The 16,896-nt window shown below is 48.4% G+C and overlaps 6 protein-coding genes across 7 annotated transcripts; 3 read left to right on the forward strand and 3 right to left on the reverse strand.

Annotated features, from left to right (window-relative positions):
• Nucleotides 1-425: 425 nt before the first annotated feature.
• BDBG_04095 (nucleoside-diphosphate-sugar epimerase) lies at nt 426-2,482 on the reverse strand. The gene is made up of 3 exons (XM_002625180.2): nt 2,040-2,482; nt 1,772-1,977; nt 426-1,648 (listed from the first exon to the last, which is right to left on the reverse strand). The coding sequence occupies exons 1-3, from the start codon at nt 2,060-2,062 to the stop codon at nt 849-851; spliced, it is 1,029 nt and encodes a 342-aa protein (XP_002625226.1). The 5' UTR covers nt 2,063-2,482; the 3' UTR covers nt 426-848.
• An 873-nt stretch (nt 2,483-3,355) lies between these two features.
• On the reverse strand, nt 3,356-10,109 carry BDBG_04098 (vacuolar protein sorting-associated protein vps17). Its single transcript, XM_002625183.2, has 5 exons — nt 9,331-10,109; nt 8,814-9,267; nt 6,256-8,760; nt 3,550-6,199; nt 3,356-3,433 (listed from the first exon to the last, which is right to left on the reverse strand). Exons 1-3 carry the CDS (start codon nt 9,754-9,756, stop codon nt 7,895-7,897), a joined length of 1,746 nt encoding a protein of 581 aa, XP_002625229.1. The 5' UTR covers nt 9,757-10,109; the 3' UTR covers nt 3,356-3,433; nt 3,550-6,199; nt 6,256-7,894.
• On the forward strand, nt 3,605-5,036 carry BDBG_04096 (DUF636 domain-containing protein). Its single transcript, XM_002625181.2, has one exon. It carries the CDS (start codon nt 3,927-3,929, stop codon nt 4,524-4,526), a length of 600 nt encoding a protein of 199 aa, XP_002625227.1. The 5' UTR covers nt 3,605-3,926; the 3' UTR covers nt 4,527-5,036.
• Nucleotides 5,773-7,585, forward strand: BDBG_04097 (uncharacterized protein; the record flags this gene model as incomplete). The annotated part of the gene is made up of 3 exons (XM_002625182.2): nt 5,773-6,517; nt 6,971-7,054; nt 7,205-7,585. The coding sequence occupies 3 exons, from the start codon at nt 5,773-5,775 to the stop codon at nt 7,555-7,557; spliced, it is 1,182 nt and encodes a 393-aa protein (XP_002625228.1). The 3' UTR covers nt 7,558-7,585.
• A 26-nt stretch (nt 10,110-10,135) lies between the features above and the next one.
• On the forward strand, nt 10,136-14,821 carry BDBG_04099 (ribosome-releasing factor 2, mitochondrial). Its single transcript, XM_002625184.2, has one exon. It carries the CDS (start codon nt 10,313-10,315, stop codon nt 13,037-13,039), a length of 2,727 nt encoding a protein of 908 aa, XP_002625230.2. The 5' UTR covers nt 10,136-10,312; the 3' UTR covers nt 13,040-14,821.
• BDBG_04100 lies at nt 13,776-16,875 on the reverse strand. 2 transcript variants are annotated; one of them, XM_031721538.1, is made up of 5 exons: nt 16,509-16,875; nt 15,733-16,448; nt 15,504-15,572; nt 14,688-15,398; nt 13,776-14,530 (listed from the first exon to the last, which is right to left on the reverse strand). In XM_031721538.1, exons 2-5 carry the CDS (start codon nt 15,772-15,774, stop codon nt 14,111-14,113), a joined length of 1,242 nt encoding a protein of 413 aa, XP_031578125.1. In that variant the 5' UTR covers nt 15,775-16,448; nt 16,509-16,875; the 3' UTR covers nt 13,776-14,110. The 2 variants fall into 2 exon arrangements, with proteins under 2 accessions (XP_031578125.1, XP_031578126.1); XM_031721537.1 differs by having other exon boundaries at nt 13,776-14,539.
• Between the last annotated feature and the right edge of the window lie 21 nt (nt 16,876-16,896).

Consider the following 16,896-nt stretch of genomic DNA (forward strand, 5'->3'; position numbering starts at 1 on the left):
CACTGTGTACACCACAGGGAGCTACAGAGCGACCATTCATGGAGGAGTTCGGTGGAGTTTCAATTCAATTGCATATCTGTTTTCATGAGATAACTACTCATGACCATGCATACTAACTCTACCATAGCAGGCTGCGTACCGGGTTTGTTGGACATGGCGGGATTGGCATTAACAATCTGAACTAGCTAGAGTTGAAGTCTCCTGGCCTGATTTCGGGGGTAACTACTGACGGAGTTAGGTAACGACCGGACATGAGTATGGAAGACTGAATGAATCACGCTGGTAAAATTATTTCTTATGTTCCTGATCTTTGTCTTCTCATCATAGATGTCTGAAGATCTCTGAGAGAACGGTGCTCTGAGACCTTCATATGGTACTGCTCAGAGATCTTGTACGTATAACAACGCGTGAAGAAAGGACTTATTAAGGAGATGTGCTCTCGGTGTCAATGATTACTACTTGTCAGATAATATAGCAGTGTTCATTACTTGATTAACAATTCATAAGATGATTGGCTTCTGCCAGACGTGCCACCTATTCCTTATAGATAGGCCCCCGAAGGGAGAGAAGAGAAGAGGAAGAGGGAGGAGTTAAGGGGAAGGAGGGGAGGGGAAGGAGGTGCGGTTGGAAGCTGGCACAAGGGACAAGTGCTTAGGGGAGGGAAATCGAAGAACCTATTTATTAGTATGACACTGAAGGTATTTGTCAAGAATGATTGTATCTGAGTATCCATTGTGAGGTTGAAAATATGGAAATGTTGTGTATTTTTCTTATACAGTCACTAAGCTCGACCCAGTCTTCCGTATTAGGAACTATTTAGCACGTCCCCAAGATAAATTTTAACAATTTCAAGCAAGGCCCAAGGCCTTTGCTTCAAGGTCAACGATATCAGGCAAAATTTCACGCGCAGATGGCCGGTGCGGATTCCAACCAAGAAGTTTCTTCGCACGAATCGCATGGGCTCTCGAATTGGTTCCCCACGAGAAAGGCCCAAATGCAAACAAATCTGCAGTCTGCTTGCCATCCAGGATTTCCAGCTCTGAGGAGGTGATCAGTCCCTTGTCAAAAGCAATCTTCGCTACCGCCTTCTCCACATCGCCCCAGACAAACGATCCATTTTCCACAAAGTAATACCCTTCCTTTCCCCAAGTCGCTTTCCCGCCGCCGGCAGCCGCAGCTTCGCCAAGGAGGAGGAATAGGTCACTCAAATCATAAACATGGATTTCGTGCCAGACATTTTCGCCTTTGCCCACCTGGAGGCCCTTCTTTCTCTTTAGAACGTACTTGGCCAGGTTGTATATCTGGGAACCTCGGGTATTGCCTGGACCCCGTCCAGCGCCATAGATTGTCGGGGGGCAGACGATGGCTGTCTTGGCCCGATCAGCAGCAACCTCACCGACAGCCAAGACGATTTTGTCCACGTCTCGATGGAAAGCCTCGTCGGGAAGAGACGTCACTTCGCCAATTCCATCCCAGTCATTGTATTCCTTCGGGCGAAGACCTCCGTAGGTCGAATTGCCTAAATCTTCGAATGTGAGAATACCTGTTCCCGAAGTGTGGATCCACCAACCAGGGCGATCGGGCGTGTGGGCAGCTATGCCCTTGGCAATCGCTTGTGAGGAAGCAACATGGTCACAGTCCGCGAAGTCTGTTGAAGCCAGCAAGATCATAAGTAAACCGTGTTAGCCAGCCATTTCCCAGACGATTAAACATATACTTCACAAGTATGAAGAGGAAATAGAAGATAGTATCTTGCAAGGACATGTCATACGGTAGACGATATCCGCCTTCTTTGCTTCTTCTTCGAGGAGCGCAACGGAGTCGAGATCCCCGTACACAAGCTTAGTGTTTGGATACTTGCTAGTAACCAACGCTCCTTTTTCCTGACTGCGGACGAGTGCAGTGAACTCCCATTCCGGGTGGACTTCATTGAGACGGAAGAAAGCATCTCCCCCGATGTATCCAGTAGCTCCAGTCCTAAGCTTTGTCAGATCGCCCGTGGGATACTTAGTTTGGAGCGGAATGCGCTGTTAACTCACACGAATACCTTGGGTGGGGCCATTTTGACGCTGCGGGGGGGTTCTTATTTAGTAGATTAGTGAAACGGGGCTCCCGTCGCTCCAAGAGGGGTCGGGGTCTGTTGAAGGGATATGGAGACAGTAGTGCGAATAGGTGAACGCGTGCTTCAGGGCTTTCAGCAACAATTCACATGGATGATGGTTTGGTGATAGTTCAAGAACAACTCCCCTGGCACCAGCCCTCTTATATATTCCTCGTGAATTCACCTGATGATGCTGATGTTCTCATCCACCTTGGCAAGCAGTGGGGTAATGTATAATCCATCCTGGACACTCCCCCATTCTTGGAACCATCTGGGCGCCGCTTTGCCATTTTGGGTTATGGCTTTAGCATACGCTGTACAGTGTCAAGCTTGGGTTCTTCAGACCTTTTGCAAGCTCTCACTGGTGGTTGAGATCTGCAACATTGTGCATTGAGATTGAAAATCTCGCTGAGCATTTTATTTAACAGACATATTTATATTTTGGACCCTGTATAACAAAAGACTGGCTGTCTCACACATTCCGAATTGAAATGCTGTTCAATCTCATTCCGCACCGCAGGGGACGTGATAACCACGGAGCAATCGAAACCCTCAAAGCTACAATCTTAAGAATCACTCTGCAGACTGTAGGAGGCGCATTCTTTTGGCTTTACCAAGCTGTATGTACGGTACAAGGCTCAAAGGCCACCTGGTCGCGGTCAAAAATACACTTTGGGCAAACGCTGTTCAAGGGATTGAAGTAGGAGAACTTGCTGTTCCTCTTGAGCTAGTCTTCTGACTCTCCAGAGACACAGAGGGTGAGGCAGAAGAATAGGCACTCATTGTTGGAGATTGCAAAACACTTCTTGCAGAATACAGGAGCATATTTTGAATAGGATGCCTAGGAAACACCATGCTTATTACAGCAGCATGTTCAAAACTGCATGATGTGCAGGGAACCAAAGACTCCAGAAGCTGGGCCTGTTTATACAAAGCCAGATTTCATAAGAAGGAGCTATTGACATTGGGTTTGGCATTTTGCTCTAGAATCATTAACTCAAGTGCACATATGAGCACTGAAATATATACATAGTCTAGTAACTAATATTCTTTCATAGTATGTTTTGGTTTTTAAAGCTGCTAATCATTCAAGACATCTCATTTCTGTCATTTTGACATCTAGAATTATATCCACACTGTTAGATGCATGCACCAGTCCTCATTACAATTGTCCACACCCATTGTTGGCCTATCCAAATAGCCAGCTTTCAACCAAAGAACATATGATATGACAACACAACAACTGTGGCTTTCCGGTGGGGCATTCTGTTCTTAGAAGGAGAATTACCTTTTAAGCTCGGGAACGGATCCACTATGTCAAGAATATGTGCCCTAGATTCGGTCACAACTAGGCGTTATGAAACGTGGGGATTTCCAAGCAGCTTAATAAGGTTCACTTATGTTTAGATAACAACAACCAACCACATTCAACCTCTCTCACAACTTACAATACCGGTTTGTAAGTATTCTAACTTGGACGATTCGATATTGCCCGTCCACAACCTCGTATTCCTGCCCCGCGCGCCTTATGACAGGGGCATGGTGCACGAAATACCCCGCGCTGAGCAAAACTTGGAGCCGAAATGTGTAATTCCTTCAATGATATATTAATCTCCGTTTCACCTCCACATAGTAGTCCATTTCCGAGTTTAACTTCGTTTACATAATTACTGCTGAGCGGTTCCAAAACAACAGGAAAAAAGAAGTCACGAAAACCGAATTTCATATTACCTATTTTTATAATCAGAGAGGAATCTAACATATTGAAATACCTCAAGTCATAAGAACAGAAAAAAATAAAGAAAGAAAGAAAGAAAAAGCAACAATGTCCGCAGCCACACCAACAACCACAGATCCAGCTCCGGTCGTCGTAGGCGGCTGTGCATGTTCCTACCTCCGCTACACTTCCACCGCCCTTCCCAGTAGCCTATCGCACTGCTTTTGCGTTGAATGCCGCAAGTCCGCGGGCGGCCCGTTCCAAACATACGTCCGCTTCCCCACAACGGCCGTAACCTGGCTCAACGACCGGCAGCCTAAATATTTCTCAGCTAGCACCTTCGCCCGCCGCGGGTTCTGCGACAAGTGTGGCTCGAGTTTGGTGTTCCAGATGAATGAGCACCCGGAGAGGATTTCGTTAACTGGGGGCTCTATTGATGATTGGGATGTGAAGTGGGGACTGGAAGGAAAGAGAGAAGGGGAAGGGGAAATGGAAGGGAAAGGGGAAGGGGAAGCAGGAGCCAAAAAAGATGGATGGGACGAATTGAATAAGTCATCCGTGTATTACTGGGTGAGAGAGAAACCGTCTTGGTATAAGGTGCCGAATGATGGTGTGGTGAAATACTTCACGGATCCGGATCTTGAGGAGCAGCCGCCGGGATTCGGGGGGGGGGAGGGAGACCCTTTTGGAGTGGTGGCTCGTAAATGATAGCGGGCATTGGTATTCGATGTATATCTGAGCGGCAATTTTGCAGTAAGGAGAAAAGGGGTCATATCCCATGATCTTCCATATATTTCGTTCTGGGTTTTTGAGCTGAGGGCTCATCGGATAATGTAATAATAGGGTGTTCCATCGAAATGCAAGGAGCCGATTGTTGTAGTTATTTGGTGCTTCAGGCACTCATTGTCCAAACAGAGAATTGAAGATGCATGATAGAATACATCAAAATCACCCTCTCTATCCCAACCAGTGCAGGGCAAGATCATCCACGTGATCTCTTAAAGGGGCTCTAACAACACCTAGGGACCACACAATACTCAATATAAAACAAGATTCAGATCAAAAATCTTCTTCTTCTTCTTCTTTTGTCATTATTCAAAAGACTCCAACAGTGATCACACCTTTTCTGCTCTGACATTCCTTTGATTGAACCCAAGTCTTTCATCACCTTTCCATCATCATATCCCTTTCCACGGCTTTGCCCCTTTTCCAGTTGTATCTCCCGTCTTGGACTCTGCAGAACATCTTTGTTCTCCTTATTGCTTCAGAAGAAACAGTCTCTAATACCAGGTCGGGTATTCTGAAGGCCTCTTGGTGTCCACGCAGCTAGGGTATCGTCCTCTCGACATAGCAAAGAGCCATCCATCGCCTAGCCCCTAGGGCTGTTGGAAACCCGCAGAGCAAAGAGTGCCCTTTTTGTCAACAAGGTTGAACTATTCAGTCATTCCATCGCCTGGATCAAACATTCGTTTTAGCATATAGCTAGGCCCTTTCTTCCTTCCTTTCCCAGCAGAACAGCATCCTATCCTATACCGCGAAAACCACCGCTCTTCAGGAGCTGGCTCAAGCTGTTCGTTCGCATCCCCCTTTCAAAAGGTTATTCGCAAGACTTCCTTTTGAAATCAACTGTTATTCCAATCTGTTCAACCTTGAGATAGACCTTCTCGTAGCAACGCCGAGAACGCAATCAAACTTGTATAGCAATCCAAGTTTCAGCAGAATACCTAGCATTAAGGACATTCCATCAAGATACCACAGAAGTCCCAAGGAATTCTGAAAACCGATTTCGTTTTGCGTTCTGCGCAATTTCATTCCAAGAAAGCCTTCTGGAAGCCCGTTTGGAAACACTTTTGGAAATTCCTTTGGATTTCGAGCAGAAATAAACACACTACCGTAACGTTCTGCTGCGCTTCGAAGGACACAATAACGATTTATCCCGATAGTTCGTCGCAGAATGGCTGATTGGGATCCGTCCCTCTATACCGGAATGCCTGACCGATTGGATAGTCCTGGGCCAATTCCGGAAGAATATTCTCGACAGTACCGATCTCTGACAAAGAACACAGTAGAAACCCATGGGCTAGAAACCCAACCCCCTACGACAACATGGAGTTCTGTAGCTCAAACGAGCCGGGTAGGAGCAACGTTTCTTAATAATCCAGAGTCCCATTCAATGCCTAAGCCTTCAATTCGTCCTTGGCCAACCTCAACCACAGCGTCTGGATCTGGTTTCTCTGGCGTGCAGGGGGCTGCAAATGAGCACACGTACGGAATGGCGAATGCAACGGGACGGAGCCAGCAAGAAGCACATCGAATGTTGCAGCCTCCTCAACAAAGAGTAGGGACCCAGCATGTGCATAACAATGGAAACCAATATCTCCCTATGGGACCATCAGCTTTCACCAGAGGACAACAGCCTGAAGTACAGCAACCATACCAGAATTTTCAGTTCCAAACTCAGTCACAGATTCAATCAGCAGCTCAAGCTCAGCAACGAAATACTCCCCTCCAGAGTTTGCAGCCATCTGAGTCAAGACAAAGTACTTCTGGCTCAAGAAGAGACAGACCTTCAGTCAAGCACCTAACCTGCTGGTGGTGGAATGAGAAGGGCCAGTGTAAATACAGTGTGGATGAATGTCTCTATGCACATCATAAGACAGGCAAGGTTGCCGACGCCCCAAGACAAGTGAAACCTGGAGGTAAGTCTCTTGTTCAATTTCTTTGCCATAGTGATGAAAGCAGATTCACTTCACTTTCCATATTCCTGTCACAATGTTTGTTTGCATGTTTGGAATCCGATTAGTCAGACGTCACCTTAGTATCGCTTCCACTTCGCTTCATATACATCTTCCTCTTCCTCTTCCTCCTCCATCCTTTCTTCTTCTTCTCTTTCTCAGCCACAACCCGTCTCCTCTGTACCGCGTTGATACACCGCACCAAGCCCCCGCTCCGCTTCTCTTACTACCTACCTGTATGGCACATTGCCCACGAAGTCCCAACTCCCCATGTAGGAGCCCGCGGGCTCTCATCTCCTCAGGAGAAATCAGGAGGTTGACACCCCTTGCCTTTATGTTTCTTCATCTCGATACGCTCACTCAAAAACTCATTAACTAAACGTTCCCCTTCCATGACGCTGACAGCGAGCTTGACAGAGCCCCCAGTAGCGGGCAGGAAGCTCGCAAGAGCCCTGCAGGAGGAGGAGGAGAGGAAGAGGGCACCAGAGCGAGAGGTGGGCTGTAAGTACAATTCAAGTCCCTCTGTAAAAGCAGTTTCGAACGCGTCCTCAACCGTTGCAACGCTGATTGCCTTCATCATTTGATCCAAAACACCTTCCATCCACCTAATTACAGCAGAAAAAACAACTAACATCCTTAATTTCCTCGCAGTCCTCCGAGCCCAAAATAAAGCCCTTCGCGAGGCTTACCTCGCTCTGCGGGAGACAACCTCGCAATCCCTCTCAACAGTCGTCACTATGCGGCAGTCTGTCACAAGACTGTCCGCAGAGGTGGTAAACGTCGAGAGGGACCGTGCGAGGCGCGGCCAGCTTTCCGCCACGCCCATAGGTGGCACAAATCAAGAAGACGCGCAGATGGCGCGCGCCCTGCGATCCGTGGATGACCAGGGTCTGCTTGCGGGCGTGGTGGAGGGGCAGGCGCGGGCGCGGGTGGCGCGGGTGGAGGAGACGTTGGAGGCGGTGGGGTTGGGGGAGGTTGTGGCGGAGGGGAGAAGGGGATGGTGAGTAGAGGGGGGAGATGTGAGGGGTTGGCTTCTTTTTTGTATAATTATATTTTTTTCTTTTTTCTTTTCTTTTCTTTTTTTCTTTTTTCTTTTTTCTTTTTTCTTTTTTTTCGTATGACTGGAGTGCAAGGGGTGTATGATTATGAACCACGAATTCAAATTATGAAACAAAAGTGAATTTCGTTCAGAAAGCAACTTACAGAGCCGGTATAAATAAATAGGAAATGGGGACAAGGTAGAAAGGCCAAGGTATTCTCTCAGCAGCGGCGGGCAGGTGCAAGAAAAGAAACAGAGGTAAAATGAGAATATCTCGTCATAATCTACATATCATGCCACACTCAAAATGTACTGGTAGCCAAGCGGCTTGCCGCATTTTTGGCATCCACTCGATCATCATCCTCTTCCTCAGGCAAACCAATCATTCCAGACCCGCTAAGGGAGCGGTTACGTGTCCTGCCTCCATTAGCCTCGCCTTCATACTCGCGAATTGGAGAGATAAAACTTCCACTGATGCTCCGACTTAAGCTGTCACCGCGGCGCGGTACACCACTCCACGCATCGCCCTTGGGGCCCTGGCTTGCTGCCAGACTAGCCCGACGAGCTGCAGGGTGCGATTCGCGACCTAGCCGGCTCAAGCCGCCAGAGGCATCGATTGCACGGATATCTGGCCGGATGCTCTCAAGAGTGCTGAGAGTGCGACGCTCAGCTTCTATTTCCCGGAGGGTGTATTCACGGATGCTGAGGAGCATATCAGATGTCGTACGCTTGAACCAGCGGCGTTTTTCTTGTAGGAGATTGGCGGTTACGCGTTGGGTTTTCTTGGTTAAGTATTCTTCGTGCGCCTGTGCGTCTTCGAGGGAGCTGATGGCCTCGTCAACCTTGTCGGATCGAACGGAGGTGCTTCCCTTTAATCTGTCAGCGGCGGCGCGTTTGCTACGCGCGGACTGTTGGGCTTGGATCAGCTCCCGGAGCAAGATGTGTCGGTTTGTCAGCGTCTCTTTGACGATAAACGCATCAGATGAGTGGTAGTTTAAAGGATCGCCAAAGGTGGTGGCCTCCGCAGTTCCTTGTGCAGCGTGGTAATCGCCTACAGCTTGAATCACTTTCCCGAGTTTACGATACGCATTAGCGAGACCTGGGTGGGTTTCTTGGACGTGCATCTGGCCCATTTTTACGCCGAGGTCTGATTCCGCGAGTGCTAGACCTAGAAACAAAGAGTTAAAAGTTGTTGTCATCGTGCGGAGCCTGCATGCTTACTTTTTCTTGCTTTCACAACACGGTCGACCTTCTGGCCTGTATCCATGGTACCCAAATAAAACAACTTGACAACCGGGCGCGCATCTTGCAGTTCTGGCGTATCGTCCGGCGGAGGAGCAAATTGTTTGAGAACCTTTCTCCGAACCCCAGTAGCTGGCTGCTTCATCCGAACGACAGGGCTGTACCCGAAATCACTCTCGACGAAAAGTATCATCTCATCATCTTGCATCAGGGCATCATTTGCACAAACATAGTTAAACCATCTCTGCATCGACGCTTTCACCCGAATCTCATCTTCATCCGTTCCGGCGCCGGCTGGAGTTAACGGAGGAGGTACGGCTGGAACGATGGCCTCAGGGTTCGAGGATATTAAATGATCGGCAAGCTTGATAAACTCGGAATGGGTTCGGCGAACGTCGCGGAATTGCGTTGTTCGAAACTTTGGTATGTTCGTCTATCACAATAATAGAATTTAGCAAAATCGCAAGGTTTTGATGCTAGAAAAAATGAGACATACGTGGACGTCAAATCGCAAGATAGGATCCTTCTTTCCAGTTCTCTCCAATCCCGTAATCTTAGCCTGTAATTTGTACTGGGGAGCATTTGGACGCGCTTTGTTTCTTGCTCCGGTTTGATATCTGGCCGAAACTTGTGCTCGTTGCTGAGGAGGTTGTTCATAATTGGAGGGAGGGTGGGAGGAATGTTCTTCGTGGACTTGGTCGTCGATCTGGGAATCTTGGAGTCGCTCAGATAGACCCTGCGTAGTAGACTCTTCGTCCTGCTGTCGTTCACCGTCTGGGCCATATGGTGATTGCTGGGGAGGTAACGGAGATGGAGGAACTTCAGATGCGGGGAACATCCGATCGGTTCGAGGAGAAGCCGAACCCCACGGGGATGAACCGACAGGATGTTCCGGATCTTGTGGAAGGGACGAATAGTCCATGGCGACCACACTTGGTTTTACTATATTTCAAGGGGGAATATCACTGCCAGACCACGGGGGGCTGCGGGTTCATAATAGTGAGGCCAGGTGGAGTTCTAGGCACCCAGGACAGTCGCGATGTTTGCCCTAGAACACCCGAGTTCAGAGATAGCAAATCGCCGCAATTCCGTAGTAGAATTTGATGATTGTCAGGATGCATCAGCCTAAAACAAGCTTCAAAAGTGCGCGGATGATGTCCACGAAGGTAGAGATCGTAGCCATAGTGTCGTCGGAGGTTGAGTGGATGCGGATGGCGCTAGTGGCGCTTGCAACCCACCTTAGCGCCAGCTTTTAAACTTCGCGGGTAAATTCTGGCAGAACAATAATAATTAATAACTACAAGAGCTCATCTTCATTATTTCTAGGCAAAATAGAGCAATTCCTGGGTTAGCTCCTCAATTTGTAGCCAGACGGGGTATTTCTATGCCTCAATTGGTTATATAACATTGGGACGTTGATTTTTAAACTCCAATGTCGAGTTAACATCCATTGCGGCCACCTACATTCGTCATTCTTGATGCCAAATATGATTCCAATTGGTTTACCCTCAAGATGGATCTGCTCAAGATGTATCCGGGATACTAGGATATTGCCAGCAGTATCCTCTCGATATCGCCAGTCAGTTCTGCGACGGTATTCAACTGATAGTGGCCAACCAGCGGAGGGGGCAGCAGACTTAGACAGAGTTCGGAATATCGGGATCATTGCTCATATCGATGCTGGTAAAACAACGACTACAGAGCGAATGCTCTATTACAGTGGTATAACTAGGAGAATTGGGAACGTCGATGATGGGTCCACGGTGACTGACTTTCTTCCGGCCGAAAGAGCTCGGGGCATCACGATTCAATCGGCCGCTATCACTTTCGATTGGCCTCCTAGACCATCAGAACAACATTCAATCCCAACGCCTAAAGAGTTAACCGCGAAAGGGCTTCCCAGATCGGCTGCCCCACATACCGTCAATCTTATCGACACTCCCGGACACGCAGATTTTACTTTTGAAGTTTTACGGTCTCTCCGGATCCTTGATGGTGCAGTTTGTATTCTAGATGGGGTGGCAGGAGTCGAAGCACAGACAGAGAAGGTCTGGAATCAGGCTTCAACATACCATATCCCACGTATTGTATATATTAATAAACTTGATCGCGATGGAGCTGCTTTTGGGCGAACTGTCCAGGAAGTAGGATCGAAGTTAGATAGCTGGCCTGCCGTCTGCCAAATCCCATGGTTTGAATCTGCCTATGGTCGATTCCAGGGCGTTGGCGACGCGATCTCTCTTCAAGGTCTCCTCTGGCAGGAAGGTGGTGATGGCAAGAAAATCGCAGTGTCAACCTTGGCTAAGCTAGAGAAAATAGATGAGGTGTTTGCATGTGAGTTAAAGAAAGCGCGGGTTGCTCTTGTTGAACTTCTGAGCGAACATGACGAAGTGATGGTTGAAAATTTCTTGGAACATAACGAGGATCATCTGGCAGTCAAGCCAATTGAGATCCTGGAGAGCCTCCGAAGATGCCTCCTCGACTCAGAACAGACAAGAGTCATTCCCGTGTTCGCCGGAGCAAGCTTCCGAAATATCGGCGTTCAACCTCTGCTTGATCAGGTAGTGAACCTTCTTCCAAGTCCCAAAGAACGCCCGGATCCAGAAATTAGTATTGGCCCAGTCAAGGGGGGTTTGCAAAGCCTATTAAATGGCGACCTCATTTTGCAAGAGAACAAGAAACTTGTCCCAGAAAAGAAGAAGAAGCATGTTTCCCCTTACTCGGTGGCCCAAACAGCCATTGAAAAGCTTGAAGGATGCGCTCTTGCTTTCAAGGTAGTCAGCGATGCCAAGAGAGGCGTCCTGGTTTATGTTCGAGTTTACTCTGGGTCAATCAACCGAAGCGCATCTCTGTTCAACACGCACCTTAACCTATCAGAACGTGCTCCTCGCCTTCTGAAAATGTACGCTTCGGAGGCGATGGAAGTCCAATCAATCCCAGCAGGGCATATCGGTGTTATAGTTGGACTGAAATATGCACGGACTGGCGATACACTGCTTTCGTACCCAGGAATCAAGACCGGTCCTCCAGAACCGCTCAATAAACTACAACTACGTCCGATAGCTGTTCCACCACCGGTGTTCTTTGCGAGCCTTGAACCTCACAGTCTAAGCGAGGAAAAGCACCTTCATGAAATGTTAGCATTGCTGCTACGAGAAGACCCTAGCCTCCACGTTACAATTGACGAAGACTCTGGCCAAACCCTATTGAGCGGGATGGGTGAGCTGCATCTTGAGATCGCTAGGGACAGGCTAGTTAATGACTTCAAGGCCAAAGTCACTATGGGTCAAATTGAAATCGGTTATCGTGAATGCATATCCGAAACGTCACCCTCAATAACTAGAGTCTTTGATAGAGAAATTGCGGGTCGGAAGGGGAAAGCAGGCTGTGCAGTAGTGGTTGAACCCTTCAATCCAGACGAATTCGGTGAAGAACACATTAAAGCGCACGAAAATTTTCTTCTTGATGAAAAGCACGATGGAAATCGCATCACAATCCTCGCCCCGGGTCTTATCTCCAACCATCATAGCTACAAAAAGCCGAAAGTATCGGAAGACATCCTTCCCAGCCACCTTGATCTCGCCGCGATCAAAACATCCCTATACAACGGCTGCCTTGCCGCGCTATCCCGCGGCCCCAAAAACTCATTCCCCCTCCACAATACACACGTGACGGTCACATTCGATCTAAACACCGATTTGTTCGGAAATGAGACTACACCATCTGCTTTATCCGCCGCCGCACGTCTCGCCACTCAGTCTGCCCTGAAGGAGGTGGCATCAACAGCGGTCCTCATGGAGCCGGTCATGCATGTAACCATCAGTGTCCCAGAAACGAACATGGGCGTAGTCGTACACGACATATCATCGGCTCGAGGTGGGCACATTCTATCTCTCGACGATGACGTCGAGGCGTCTTCTTCACCACCAGCATCAAGTAATGACGATCTACTCCCAATCGATGTTTCCAAAATCTACGTACCCCCCGACCAATATGGATCGACATCAACAGCTGCTAGTAACAACAACTTGAATCCAATGCGGACTATAACCGCTAAGGTGCCACTGAAGGAGATGGTAGGGTATCTGAAGCATTTACGGAGTTTAACTGGCGGGAGGGGAACGTTTGTTATGAGCGTCGATAGGTTTGAGAAAATGGGGAGCCAGAGGGAGAGGGCGGTTTTGACAGGTTTGGGGAGGATGTAAAAGAGTTTTGTAAAATATGTCTTTCTTCTCTTCTCTTTTCTTTCTTCTTTCCTCCTATTCTTTCGTTTGAACGGTTGGCTTGTTGTGCTATGTATATTCTGCATTTTTTCCTAGCATTGCCCTCAATGGACCGGAAGATGAATCGAAAAGGTGAGTTATCACCCATTCATTTGCAGCAGAATATGTCGAAGGAGCATTCTTTCTCAGACTTCACGATCTCGTATAGAACAAATGACAAGTTCTCGTTCTCTACATAGGATATCTAGTTTGAGCTATTAGAATCAGATTAAATTTTGAATTCCTCCAGAGCGCTCGCTACTTACCATCAAAGACTGAATATCAACAAACGAGCGAACAATCTCAATACCAATACCATATTCGCCATCTTTGAACCCGGACCTCTTGCAACTGCATAGTCGGGATAGCTTCAATTGCCTAGACGGCCGCATAATGCCATCAAACGTATCCGAGAGAAACAAGCTTCGGTCAAACCATCCTCAGAAATCTACAGGCCCACTTATGTTCCAGAATCCGCTGCACGGGCTGAAGGGGGAGTACTTACCAGACACTTAATTAGTCGCAGGGTCTCGATATCCCGCGGCCGTCCACTAGACTCTTAGTCTGTCTTCCTTGCCGTGCATAATCTTGGGACTATATGAAGCGCCTAGTGTGGTGCGTGCCGCAAGCCTCCTACCCTAATAGGGGCATTGCGGGAAACGCGTTCAGAGGACTTATGGGGAAGGATTTTGAAGGGATTAAGAAAACCTTCGCCGAATATTTATTGGGAATATCGTCAGATAGTCTCATACCCTCGACAAGACTAAGAACATTATGTTTTATATGCAAGTATACTCGGATATCTTAACACCTCATACCAAGAAGTGTAGGGATGAGGGACAGTTTAATCAAGGCACAATAATAAAGAAGACCAGGAAGAAGAGACCCAAAACCACTATCATCTAGACAGAAGTAAAAACAGAAGGAAAAAAAAGACGCAGGGGAGAGAAATCCGATTCAGCCCATTAATTCTAACTTCGAACAAGAAAGAAAAAGAAAAGAGCACAAAAAAATCTACCAATTATCATCCCAACCACCCCCACCCCCATCATCCTTCCCCGTTGTGCCCGTCCCACAGCTGCCAGTGCCAGCTCCAGCTCCAGCACCAGTACCACCGCCAGAAGGAGCTCCTCCCCCACCACTCCCTCCCCCTCCCCCTCCTCCTCGCATCGCCGTTGTCCCAATAGCTCCAGACCTCCTCCTCTCCTCACCTAACGCTGCAAAATCATCCCAAAAGTCCTTTCTCTCAGGCTCCAATGTTCGTCTTTGGGATCCAAAGGCAGATCCGGGCCCACCTGACGCCGATCCTGATGATGGTGGCCCTTCGACAAAGCGGGTGAGGGCGTCAGCGGCGCCGCGTGTACCAGTTGCTACATTTCGTGACACCTCTGCGGCGGCGAGACGGGCTTGTGCGGCTAGGTCGGTTTCGGCGAGCTGTTTCGTCTTAATTTGTTAGCAATTTTTTGAATGGATTTTCTTTAATTAAGTTAAGGGAAGGGGAGGGGAGGGAGCGTCGCAGTATTCAAGCAGATAAGGGGACGGAAGGTGTATTCAAGAAACGAGCAATATAAAATATAATGAGAATACACACCGTCTTCGCAGCGGGTTGCAAATACGAGTCATTAACAGTCTTTGCCCCCTTCCCCACCGTAGTCGCAAACCAACCCAACCCCTTTGTGAGCACCGCAACGGGATCATTCTGAAAATCATTTAACCCCGGAATCACGCCATTACCATCTTGCTCGTTCCGCGTAGAGGCAGAAGGGGGCGGCATCCCGCCCCCGAACCCCGTAAACCTCCCACCCTGCGACGGCGCCACATTCTCCGGTCTATTCGCATTTTCTGCCCCCAGGGATGCAAAATATGCCTCATTGCGCTCTTTCTTTCCCGCACCCAGCGCTTCAGGGGATATAGATCCACCGGGTGCTTTACCCTTCCCACTACTTGAAACAGACACAGATGGCGTACTCGCTCTCGACGTCTGCATCTTCTTCTCCTCGCCAGGCACATACTCCCTACCCTCAACCTTCGCCGTCAACCTTGCCTTCCACTCATCTCCGACATCCCCATCATAGCGTTCTTTGATAGTCGAGTCCTCAAAGGTACGCCCCTCCGCGACGTTGGCCGCATGTTCGTCGAAGAAGAGCTTCCAGGCCTCATTGCCGCCGAGTTCCATGCGCTGGGTCTCACCGAGCTTGAAGGCGTCCATTGTTATGCTGCGGACGAAGGAGATGTGCACGCCCAGGCCGCGGTGAGTGCCGGCGCAGTTTAGGCAGATGAAAGTGCCAAATTTTGGGGAGGCCTGCAGTGTTGCGGAACGGGGTAAATGTGTTAGAATGGATATTTTGTAGCAAGGCACGTATATAAATCGGAAATGAAATGAACATGGAAAGGAAAAAAAGCATACCCATTGAGGCGACGGCGCGCCGCAATCACAACATCGATCATTGCCCTTGGTTTTCTGAATGAGTAGGAGCTATATTCAACTCGAGCCGCGCGGCACAATTCACCGTTCCTGCAATGTCAGCGAATCAATGCTTTGGTTCAAGTTGTATGCCACATAGTGCTACTGCCCCAAGCAAGAAAAAAAATGATAAAGCGGATAACACTGCAGAACAAATAAAAAAACAGCATACCTTACCCCTCGTCTCCGGATCCACCTCCCAAATCTTCGACATCTTCTCTTCTTCTTCTCTTTCCCTTCCTCACATACGCACACACGCACACACGCACTATCTCACTCCGTCTCTCTCTCACACACTTTCGTCTCACGTTTATGATAAAAAGGACCCCAGCCCAACCCCAACAAACAGATATCCCTCTGCCCCAGAGGCAGACTTACCCCTCTAGACAACTTCCCTCAACAACACGTTATAGATATAATATAATCTTCCTCACCCTCCCGTCCAATCCTACACACACAAACCGCTAGCGGATGTTTTGGGCACAAGCACGGAGGGCTAAGTTTAGGGGGGAGGGCGGGAGGCTGCGGCAAGTCGAAGCCCAGGGAGCCGGAAACCGGAAATGATGGAAAGTGGTATCGCGGGAAACGGAAGCGGAGGCGGAGGCGGAGGCGCAAGCGGAAGCGGTAGTGGGGGACGGGGATTGTGGTGGGTGGGGAAGTTGTCCGAGAGAAGATAAAAGAAAGAAAAGAAAATCTGACCGTGGATAAATTTCGCTGTCCTGTCAGGTTCTCCTCAACGTCTTTTCTTTTGATGTTCCGTTTTCAAATTCCAGTCAGTGTTCAAACAAAAAGTGCGACTTGGCTTGCATTCTTGTCCTTCACTCTTGTTTTCGGTTTTTTTTATTCCAGTAGCTGCCGTGCGTTGGTCGTCGTTGATATAAGGTTTAACTACTCCGTAGTTAATTAACTTTCGCAGCTTCCCATAACTTTAACTTATAGAGAACTAACTTATTAAGTACTCTGTAACAAAACAGGGTTTTCTCCGTAGCTGCTTTCCCAGATCCTCAACTTCGCCCTCCACTTCCCTTGTCGCAGTCCCAGATGGCTTCAATTGCCGCGCCTCTGTCGCTCTCTGTCCTGAGGTCTATCTATCTTGTCTGAGTGCGCCAGGGAGGCTAGTGGGTGTAGGGTCTACGTGGTTGATCTGAAGGGGGTGGCAGCTCTAGACCAAAGTTCACTGCCCTCGATTTTTCTTCGCCCCTGAAATATGTTAAACAAACGGCAAGGAGGTATGGACACGATAAATTACACAGGTGAATCCAAAGAGCGAGAAACGAGTGTGTAATGGGGCTGGTGTGAAGGTGTGAGGTTGGTTTATAAGTTGTGTCGTTAAGCT

The sequence above is a fragment of the Blastomyces gilchristii genome, assembly GCF_000003855.2.
Source record: "Blastomyces gilchristii SLH14081 genomic scaffold supercont1.7, whole genome shotgun sequence".
Classification (NCBI taxonomy): domain Eukaryota; kingdom Fungi; phylum Ascomycota; class Eurotiomycetes; order Onygenales; family Ajellomycetaceae; genus Blastomyces; species Blastomyces gilchristii.